The 11,514-nt window shown below is 37.7% G+C and overlaps 1 protein-coding gene across 1 annotated transcript in view; it reads right to left on the reverse strand.

Moving 5' to 3' along the window:
- LOC149284421 (complement factor H-like) overlaps positions 1-11,099 on the reverse strand; it is a 52,529-nt gene extending 41,430 nt beyond the window's left edge. Inside the window, exons 1-7 of the mRNA XM_089496734.1 lie at positions 11,039-11,099; positions 10,656-10,838; positions 10,441-10,546; positions 6,034-6,110; positions 5,320-5,508; positions 4,567-4,737; positions 3,309-3,485 (exon numbers count right to left, since the gene is read on the reverse strand). Of these exons, the coding sequence (XP_089352860.1) occupies positions 3,309-3,485; positions 4,567-4,737; positions 5,320-5,508; positions 6,034-6,110; positions 10,441-10,546; positions 10,656-10,838; positions 11,039-11,099 (964 nt within the window). The remainder of the gene's footprint in view (positions 1-3,308; positions 3,486-4,566; positions 4,738-5,319; positions 5,509-6,033; positions 6,111-10,440; positions 10,547-10,655; positions 10,839-11,038) is intronic.
- Positions 11,100-11,514: the final 415 nt, after the last annotated feature.

The following is an 11,514-nucleotide window of genomic DNA, read 5'->3' on the forward strand; positions in this document are numbered from 1 at the left end:
TGCTCGATTATAAGACAAGGTTTTTTTCAGAGCAAATGCTCTGAAAAATACCCCTCGACTTATAATCGGGGTCGTCTTATAATCAGACCTCAAATAGGTATGACTGTAAGACGACTAAGATCCAGATCCCCCGCAGCTGCAGGGGACCTGGATCCTCCTGTCCCCCCCCCCCCGCCCCACTTACCGGTACTTCTGAGTCCCCGGTGTGCAATTCGCGTAGACAACTTCCGCTGCAGCAGGAAGGAGGTGTGGCTAGCAGCGGGGGTTGTCTGCGTCTATCACGCAGACCTTCCCCGGCTGTCAGAGATCAGAGTTCCCAGCTACATGACAGGGGACTGAGAAGTACCGGTAAGTTTGGAGTAGGGAGGGAGTGTTAAATGGGGGGCATAAGGCATTTCTGGAGGCAGAGTGCTCTGTGAAATGCCTTTTAACCCCCTTAATGCCACTCTGCCTCCAGAAATGCCTTTTTAACCCTCTATACGCCACTCTGCCTCCTGAAATGCCTTAAACCTCCCTATATGCCACTCTTCCCCATAATATGCCTTTTAACACTCTAAATGCCAGAGTGGCATATAGGGGTATAAGGCATTTCTGGAGGCAGAGTGGCACATAGGGGGTCAAAGGCATATCATGGGGCACAGTGGCATTTAGAGGGTTAAAAGGCATATCATGGGGCATAGTGGCATATAGCAGGTATAAGGTATTTCTGGGGAAGATGTGCATAACTGGGGGGAAGGTTGGAAAATAGAAGGAAATAAAACCAAAATATTTTTCTCAATCATAGCTTTTATTAAAAAAATAGTTTACATGAATTAACATTTACTGGTAAAACTTTTTTCCTATAGGGTCGTCTTATATTCAGGCTTTTTCTTTTTTTCCTAAATTAATATTCAGATTTGGGGGTCGGCTTATAATCAGGGTCGTCTTATAATCGAGCAAATACGGTATTCCTGGTTTAATTATGTTGTGTGTATACATATCGGTACTGTTACCAATAAACTCAGTTCCTGTTTTTACCTCAATATGAGTTCTATCTTGTTATTGGGGTAAGTCTCGGTGCTGGTCTTGTCAGTACACTAAAGCACTGTTTTGTTATGCTACAGTGCCACTGATGTTCCTGAGTTTTTTTCAAATAATTTGTTGGGTATGCTCTGAATTCTTGCTTTGTTTTGTGTATTTTAGGTCATTCTTTTATTCTTTAACGAGGTATCTAGGAATTACATTTGGTTTAAGATTTAAGGATCGGGTAGAGGACGTCAACGGAAGCTCAGCCAGTTTTACCAGAAGTTCCCGCTAGGTTATGTCCACAGAGATGCAGATGATGATTAAAGATAGCAGGGAGAAGATAAAAGATGAAGGATGTAGAAGTGTAGATGAAGGATGAAGAAGGATGTAGAAAAAGATGTAGAAGTGGTCGGCAGAGAAGGTAGGGAAACATTTAGAGACCATGAGAGAGAGAGTGAACGAAAGAGAGAGTGAGAGTGAATGTGGGCACCAGACAACAAATTTTGCTCCCGAATTAAAAGTGCCCCCAAATTTGTAGCCAAACTGAATGGGCAGGGAATGTGATATGCTGGTTCAAAAACCAATGGCTACTGCTTATAGGTGTCTTTTTATATTTGAGTTTGCAGTAAAGCAGTTACTTAGTTTTCCTTAACTACTTATGCAGTTCTTTTGGCGTACCTCTAGAGGTTTTAATCACTGCTGGCTTTTTAGTAAGCTGTTTTTATGGTTTTTTTTTCTCCTACTGACTTACAGCAGTGGCTCACTTGGTATGCTGTTATTTCACTCCTCAGTCTGTTGTACCCTGAAGCACTCTAATTTTAACCCCTTAACGACAAAGCCCGTACATGTACGGGCTGCTGTTAAACAGCTGCATCGGGGCTTTGCAGCATCCACGGAAGCCTCACAAGTGAGGCTGACCCTGGATCCATGGAGGAAAGCCCTCCTCCTTGTGATTGCTCCGAAGATCAACCACAAGCGCCATCATGTAAATGACGTTGCCGCCACTCACAAGAACTCTCACGCTCCTCCTGCAGGTTGAATGCAAGTACTGCATTCAACCATGCAAGGTCAATGGAGCCCAGCTCACTAATCAATGTGATTGGTAAAATAAAAAAATAAAAAAAATGTTTAAAAAAAATTAAAAAGTAATTTTTTAACAAAAAAATCCAAAGAGAGTCCTGTTTGTGTGGGTGCACAAAATGAGAAAATTACAGCTAAACAGCAACACTGAAAAATGTTAAAAGAGCCATTGTCCCAAAATGTACACATAAGACAGTCTTGTCATTAAGGGGTTAATGGTCCTTAGGGCTATGAGTACACATTCGAACTTAGCATGATATAACATTAAGCATAAATGTGAAGTTAAAATGTAATGCTGTAAATTGTAGGGAATATAGTTTGCTCCATTCCCCAAAAATGTATAAATTTTACTCATAAATGTAAGCATCAAAGTTGGAAAATGTGCTAATTAGCATTATGACAGGGCTAGCATGCTTTTTTTTCGATTGATATAGAATGTTAAAAGTGTCTTGCTGGAAAAAGTAGAGAGAAATATAGCATAATACTCAACATGAAGGTATGTAGGAAAATCCTAACTTTCTTTCACTAGAAGTTAGAGAATGCTTTTGTACACTTATTTCCAGAAACTATCCACTAGTGGTGGAAGCACCTTGTTCCTGATATTATGCCCCTCTTATTGCTACATGTTTGACTTTGCAAGGTGAGGATGTCTGTACTTTGAAGATCTTTGAAGATCCCTGTTGATGACATTATAACCAAAGCAGATCTTAAGTGCCTACCAAAGTGTATAATAGAGGCATGTAACCATGGTAACATAAATGTTCCTGCTCCTCCTTGCACTACACAAGCAGGCATGCGGAGGAGGAATATCACCCACAAAACTTACACAACTGGTATAGAGTAATTCGGTACCCCATACAACATCTTTACTTTACCCCAGGACATTAACAGCAGTTAAAATATATAGAACCTAAACAAACTATAGATGATGATTGAAACACACAAAATGCACTATTATACTTGCTCCATAACCATAGCTCTTCCTTGTGTGTGTATATATATATATATATATATATATATATATATATATAATTAGCCTTTTAGCAAGAAGTGATTAACTTGGATGTGGCTTAGCCCCTTCAACAAGCTCTTAGTTTTGGTGCTGGTGATTTTTGTGAGTCATTAGGTAAACAGACACCAGGAAACTATTGTATTGATTAGTGTATAGAAGAAACAACTAGTACAACTAAATGTTCATAGTTTTAAAATTAAAGTGTACTTACTGATGCACTTCAGAGGAGGAAACCAGCCAGTAGCAGTGCATACCCGTGGTTCATCTGGTTTATGCTCAATTTGGAATCCATAATCACACTTCAACTCAATGATTTCTCCATCTTTGTATATATCCTTAGTCTTTTCAAGTTTACCATTTGCCACATATTCAGGATAGCAGGTGATTTCTATGCCATAGTATGAAGCATATATTAAAGAACCATAATAAACAGTAAAATGAGCTGTATATGCTCATTCACCACACACGATACAATGCATTTTAAAACAATAGTATGTACATTTACAGTTACATTTGATGCATGTGACCTTTCAGTGCACAACACCTAACCTTTTATGGCCATAACAAAGAGTTACATATAACAAAGTGAAACAGTCTTATCACTTTAGCAAGCAATATTAGTCCTGCTGGTTACAAACGTTTGCAAAGGTGATAAGATTACATTTAAAACGTTGTGCTAACAAAAAAACTTCATAAATGTAATTCTACAATTGTAACAGTGATAAGGAGTTTGCATACAACTCTGTTTGAACACACAGATAAATGATTACCACACATGCAGCACCTAGTAAGAAATTTGCAACCAACATAAAAATAGCGTGCAGCTGATGTTATTATATGATTTTAATTTGTGTTACATTGATCTACATCCCAGTATGCACACAAAAAACATATTGTCCTCACCAGAAAAGGTAAGCCAAATAGAGATAGATGAGATAAAAGCAGGGAAACAACGATGTTTGTCTGGACAATTTTTATTTGCCTACGTACTATCTTTGCTAAAAAAGGATGGGCAGCTAAAACACAATCAAACATAACAATTCAATATGCATATTTGTGTTGCTTTCTATGCAGACGATAGTGGTGACTTAGTGACAACTCTGTGCACATACTTTTGGGGCCTATTTACTGATAAACATTTCTGCTCCCTAATAGTACTGTACATTATAATTGGGCAACCCGAGTAAGCTTTTAATGCAAGTAAAGCTTGGTTAGAGTTAAATCGGTAAAACAGTTGTGCATTAAGCAGAACCAGTTCAGCTCCTTTAGAGTTGGAGTACCAACTGAACAATGGGGGACACATCAGGTGACTATTATGCACCTGTTTCAATTTCACCTATACCATATGCTAACTTGCTAGAAAATACATATATTATTTGTTGTTTAAACAATTTCCCTATTATCTCTATGTAGACATTGATTCTCTTTTTCTTTTCATATCTATACACAAATATATTTTTAACACCAACCTATACATCCAGGCTCGGGGCTCCAACCATTTTTAGTACACGTTGCTTCATAACTCCGGTACACTTTGTATTTCTTATCACATTTATATGATAATTTTGCATTCTCTTTGTAGATTGGTATTGGATTGTCTACTGAGCCATTAGGGATCTCTGGCACATTGCAACTTGCTTCTAAATAAAAAAAGACAAAAGAGCATGCTAAAAAATGCAGAAGGGTTCAATCTTATCTCAAAACCATGGTGTCCTTATAGGAGCACCAACCTACTGTGGCCCAGCCAAATTATAGACTGGTGATTGAAGGTAAGGACCTACAGAAATGATAGAGTAAAGAGTATGAGTGGCTGTCAATTTTCCTCTCTTAATCCAATACATGGACCACAGGTGAGCAGAAACTATGCCAGAGAGCTGCACACATGCAGTGGGCAAAATGACTATGTGGCATCGCACATGTAGTGTTGGGAAAAGTGAGATTGGCAAAAAAATCCCAAAATCAGGACAGTTGGGAGGTCAATAGCTTTTTCTATAACCATTCTGCTTTTATCTCTTAATGCTAAAGACTGAGAGAAAAATTGACACATTACAACCACTCAGAATATGTCAATATATGTTAATATTAACCTTTTTTATAAGCTGCCATATTTCAACTTAGTATATATATATATATATATATATATATATATATATATATATATATAATAATAATACTAATACCTAAAGTATCAGCATTTTCTACAGCTATAATAATGATCTAACCTTTACATATGGGTGGTTGTTCATTCCACTCTCCCTCTGATGTGCAGAAAACCTCCGAAGGCCCCTCCAGTTTAAGTTTGGGATTCTTACATTCAAATCGTACTACCTGACCCATAGAAAACTCTTCATCATAAGAAGATGATATAACATTAACGCCTTCAGCAGGCACCACGGGTGGGCATTTTCGAGCTGTAGTAAAAAAAAAAGGTGAAAATGGTTTGCATATAGATTTATACTATATGTGAACCCTAGACCTGTTTATAATAGAAAATAAAAATGTGGACATTAAAATATTTTTTGTGATTCCTTTTTTTCTGTACCCAATATTTCAGGGTATTGCATGTTATTGCTTGTGGGATAGCTTCTTAAACAGTACATACCTATACATATATATATATATATAGACATACATAAGGCTTGTAGGGACCAGCAGAAATTAAGTTAACTTGAGTCTCTAATATGAACCCTCCAATCGTCCATCTTAAAGATTCCATTATAGTGACACACTAATGGTAGCAACCAGAAAGAATGTAACGTTTCTCCCTCATGAAGTGCACTGAAAACAAATATACTTGAATATACCAAAAACATTAAACTAAAATACAAAAATAAACTTAAACGAACCCGAATGATGTCAAAGCAGTTTTGAAGTGATTTAGTAAGGACAACTTTTAAGTTGTATTACATTTACTTAAGTATTAACATGTTATTTACCTTCACAATGAGGTGGAAAATTACTCCAGCCATTTGCAGTGCATTCTCTAGTTTTCTGTTTGCTTACCATCTGATAACTAGATACAAAAAGAAAAAAAAATACATAAACTGTTAGAGATGTTGCATATTATACTTACTTCAATACACCTCGAATTATTATTTTTAGCCCACATAAATATGTAATTTAAGAATTTAGTTCTCTTTTATCCCAAAGTGGACCTGATGTCCAAAGGTAATGTAATGGGTGTTTGCTTGTCACGCTATTGAGAGTACTATACACTCCCACAGTGTTCTTGGTACCATCACAGGCTAAATTGCATGTAGTAAACAACAGGTATGCATATGCATTGTCAATTCACCCAGCAATACCCAAGGCTGGAAAAATTTCAGAAGCTAGGAGCCATGTCTTTTTTTTTTTTTACACCTACCTCGTAACTCATACTATTATAGTATTAATTTTATGGATGTATCTGGCTTCTAAAATATCAAGTTGGCTTAAAATTTTTACATAAATTTGTCAAGCTCAGAGTACATTTTTCAAGAACTTCACTAAGAGCTTAGCTTTCATTAGTACTGGGTAAGACGTGCTCACAGTAACACAACAACATAGAATCATAGGTTGCTTTACACTTGATGTGTTTTCTCAATGGCTCAATTATATCGATAAACTACAGCATAAAACGTAAAATACATAACAAAGGTGTACATTACAATATAGATACACATTTTATTGTACAATTATGTATTTCTAAATCATAAAACAATAGAAAATGGAAATATTTTCTTTAGCAAAAAACAAACACAAACTGCTTATGTCATCTAAACATAAACATAAAATCAATGGAGAACGATGTTACCAGTTTGATTTGTAAACAATTTTGCAGCCGCTACCAAAAATAAATCCTCCTCTTTGAAGTCAGTAAGGAAGCATTTACACCCCATAACTGCCAGCAGGGCCGTCTTTCATATTGATTGTACCCTGAGAAATAATTTCCTTTCCAACACTTTCTCCCCCCGCACGCTTCCTAGTATGCAAGCGCGTTCAAACCAAAATTCTTGCCACACTGACTCTGATTAGGAGGAGACAGTTACAGTCAGTGTGATCTCCCCTCCTTTTTGCCCAAGCCTGACTCCAAGTAAGATGTCCTCCAGCCACACGCACAGGGCAGGGGAGAAGCACAATACATTGCAAATTAATGGGTTGGGTCCGGTGAGTGACCAGAAAAGGATGTGCAACAATTAAGTGTTAACTAAGTGTTATTATAATTATGCTTTTTTATTACGGTTGGGCACAGATGAGAAATGTGCATGCCACTTTGCCTCTTACTGAGCAGTAAGGTGAAATGTGTTAACTGGAAAAAGTTACAATTACATAGAGGTTAATGAATCATCAAGTGGTTGATGTTTTTTCCCAATTCTGCTGCAGTATATTTTAATGTGTTAAAAAGAGTTGGCAGAAGGGAATATGCAAGTTGGACATTATACAAATTCACCTGCATTGTTACATAGTTACATAAGGTTGAAAAAAGACCTAGTCCATCAAGTTCACCCCTTCTACCTAACCTTCCTACTCTTGATCCAAAATAAGGCCAAAAAAAACCTAATTAAGCTACTTCGAATTATGCCATCAGGGGAAAATAATTCCTTGTTGACTCCAAAAGGCAATCAGATTTCTCCTTGGATCAAGAATTAAAATATTAATTCTATTTATAGCCCTGTATGTCATGCTTTTCTAAAAAAAATATCAAGACCCCTTTTAAAGGCATCTACCTCCTTTGGCAGTGAATTCCATACCTTTATTGCCCTTACTGTAAAGAATCCCTTCGGTTGTCATTTATGAAAGGTGTGTTTTTGCAGCAGGGCACAGGGCAGGCCAGGCACTGGCAGACAAACACATCCAGCCAGAAGACTAAACTGGATTGGGATTGAGGCGCAGGGGCAGGGAACAGGACAGGGCAGACCAGGCAGCGGTAAACAGACACATCCAGCCAAAAACACTGGCGTAACTACAGGAGTCCATACCTCTAGGGGGCCCAGTGGGACCCCTGGAAACCCTTTTCCTGTCTCTTTGTACCGGTTCAAAATTGTTTAGAAAGGGCCCTTCCGACCTGGACCGCACCAATCCAGGTCTGAAGGATCCTTTCTAAACTATTTTGAACCGGCACATGGAGACAGAAGCCTATCAAGGTCACAACCGAGGCTGCTCGCACACTGTGCGCGAGCAGGCAGAGAGGAGAGGAAAAGTAAAGGTTTTGTGTTATTTACTCTATTTTAATCTGTATATTTTATCAAAAAGGATTAGTGGCACTAAATTGTGACTTCATGTATCCTGTGTATGATTACTTTTTTTAGTGTACTGATGTGCTCCCAATCCCATCACATAAGATTCTATCTTGTATTATCTGCCGAGCACTGATGTCATCTTAATACAGTACACATGAATGCAGAGGAGTTAAGATTCTGTCTATTTTACTTATTTCCATAAAATGTCCACCAAAATCCTCAGCACCAGGTGTCAGCCATCTTAAATCCAGCTTGTACCCACAGTGTGCTCCAGCCTTGTGCTGTATTATTTGGCAAAACTTGTTTTAAATGGTATGTGGACTAACTTTGTTTTACTGCTTAAGTAATTTAGTATTGATGGAATGACATATAAAAGTTGATCAAAAAACTGTTTGTCCCCAGCTTTTCTCATTATTGCCAAATTAACCCTGTATTAATATGCATTATAAAGCCAAAAGGCCATATTTTCTCTAAGGAAAAAATGAGTGTGACCCACGCACATATACATTTCTGATGAAGTGGCCCACTGCAGAAAAAACCTGGGGACACCCCTGCTGTAAGTGGTTTATAAATCATATACATGCACTACAGAAGTACACTCCAGCTTCACCAATCCATCCCACACTAGTACATTTTCTGCACTAAAGTAAACTATTTTAACTTCATTAATTTACTTGCAGTATGGTACATGAGCAACCAGCATCTCACACGCCAACTCTCATCAGTCAGTCTGTTGGACCCATTCATCACGGACATAACCATCAATGAGACCACCTCTCGTTTTGTCTTTTTGACTATTTCTACCTATCAGCCATTGATATGTACCCTCCTATACGCAATCCTTTCCCACTTTACCTCAAGGTATCAAGAAGAGTCTAAACGGCTTGTAATAGCACCAAAATATCTTGTTTTGGCAGCAGCTACAAATGGCAACAGATGGATGAATCCTAAAGAAATTTCGTCTGTTTTGCAATTAATTTTCATTGGGGATTTGTATGAACGCACAAAACGGCAATTTTCATTAAAAAAAAGCACGTTCATACAAATCCGAATGCACAGTCTATTGCATATAGCCAGCCGGCAGCTACACGTACATAATTTATTGGCCTCAGGAATGTAGTATCAATGCTCAAGAATGTGGGCATAGCTCCAAGCTTGTACCAGTACGTCCTCATATGTGTCAGTTTTCACATTATTGTTAATTTTCACTGTCCCTCCATTGTAATAGCCTGAAGGAAACTCCTGGCACTCTATACATAAATGTAGTAAAATGGTAGCGGATATTAAAGAAAACCTCCACTCACGACTGTATTTACCTTTGGTGCTGCCCTAGGCCTTTAAGACATGGAGTGTTGGGATATGATATTATGTCCGGGCACAAGGCCCGGGATACGTCACTGCCTCCACCAACGATTTTTATTCCTAGTATCAGTTAAAGTATTTTTTAAAGTATTGTTTTTTTTAAACAGTTCTAGTTTTGAAGGATTTCATTGCACAAACAGGAATTCATTAGCATGGCCATTTAGATTCGGATGGGTGTTTGAGCAGGGAAAGCCATCCAGAATATCACATGACTGACAACAATGGCAATTTCTAGCTCTGCTTATAAGTGAAGTTTATTATTTTAACAGAATATGATTAAACCAGGTTTCTATCAATCCTAACCTACATACAGCACTGCATTGTATGCATTTTCATGGGAACTCCCCTTTAAGCTAAACAATCGGAATGTGAAAACCATGCTTTTTACATTAACAGTACATTTATGTTTTGTTATTGAAGAATTTACCTTTAAATGAAATAGTACTGTTCTATTCAATTCTGTTAACTTGTAAACTGAAACACACACATACTATATGTAAAATGAAATGTGAATAATCAAAATACAGTGGTCAAGCAGTTACAAAGAAAGGATCCAGGAAAGTTATGGAGTGATGGTGTGATGATATAGTGAGTGTGTGGGTAAAAGAAAGTTATCTCTTTTAAACTATGCTTTGTTCTAATGATGGGTAACACTGTACAATTATTTATTTTAGAAAAGTAACAGAATTGTGTATTCCCCCGTTCATGACACAATGCATTGTTTTTAATGGGTTTAGTGGGTTCATGTCAGCCAATACTCACCCTTCATCACAGAAATACTCAACAACAGCACCAAACACAAACTCATCCCCCTCCTTCAACTCAAAGGAGCCAGAGGGGATATCTCCTGGATGACCACATGGTTTCCCTTAAAAAAAAAAGTCATAAAAACACTGTTAGAAATTATTATAAACATGTTTAATTCTTCAGGTCTTTCAGAAACTCAGTGATATTTCTTGTATAGCATGGATGCTTACTTCTGCATTTTCCACTTGATGTCGATATCCATTTGCCTTCTGAACAAACCTTTTTAATAGCACCAAGGCGGCTATAACCAGGCCGGCAATTGAAAACTGCTAATTTACCAGGGGGGTAAGATTCATCTGGCCATTCGCCTTGTAACTCTAGTTCTTGAGACCGTTCTGGGATCCCACAATGACCTAAAAAGATAGAAATATTTTATAACACAATTGTCAAACCAAATTTAGGGACCATTTTATCCAGAAATGTCAAGTTGTACATGCACAAGAGGTCTATGCCTACATTAACATTATAAATGTCAGAAAAAAAGACATGGCAAGTTCAAGTATGGTGGCTTCTGACACGGGAGCTATTTGGTCAAAGACTGACTGTAACTTACTACATTTCTTGATGACAACTGCCTTTAGCTTATTCTTTTGTTTGTTAAAGGGACCCTCCATATAAACTTTAATGCACACGATAGGTATAAGATGCCCTTACATGTATATGCCCCCCACTTTGCAAATGCATGGGGATTCTGCAAAACCTCCAACTCCGGCTCAGTGAATATACTTACTGCTGGTCAGTGCTGGCTTGTTAAAGGGTGTGGGCTGTGCACATGTGTAAAAAACAATGGTAAATCAACAGGAGCATTTTTCTGCCACTAAATCTTTACTCTGCAGAAAGACATCAACTTTTGTAACTAAATGCACAATTACAACATCATTACTAATCCTGTTGAATGCCTCCACTCCTTACCGGAATAATTCTGTAGTCATGCAATTCTTTTTCGCTCATTTATCATTTTTGCTGGGAACACATGCTTGTCATGTGCCACAAAAGCATGTACTATATGACTACAGAAGTGGAATGAGC

The sequence above is a fragment of the Sceloporus occidentalis genome, unplaced genomic scaffold (genome assembly GCF_023333645.1).
Source record: "Sceloporus occidentalis isolate IW3139 unplaced genomic scaffold, rSceOcc1.0.p SCAF_93, whole genome shotgun sequence".
Taxonomy (NCBI): Eukaryota; Metazoa; Chordata; class Lepidosauria; order Squamata; family Phrynosomatidae; genus Sceloporus; species Sceloporus occidentalis.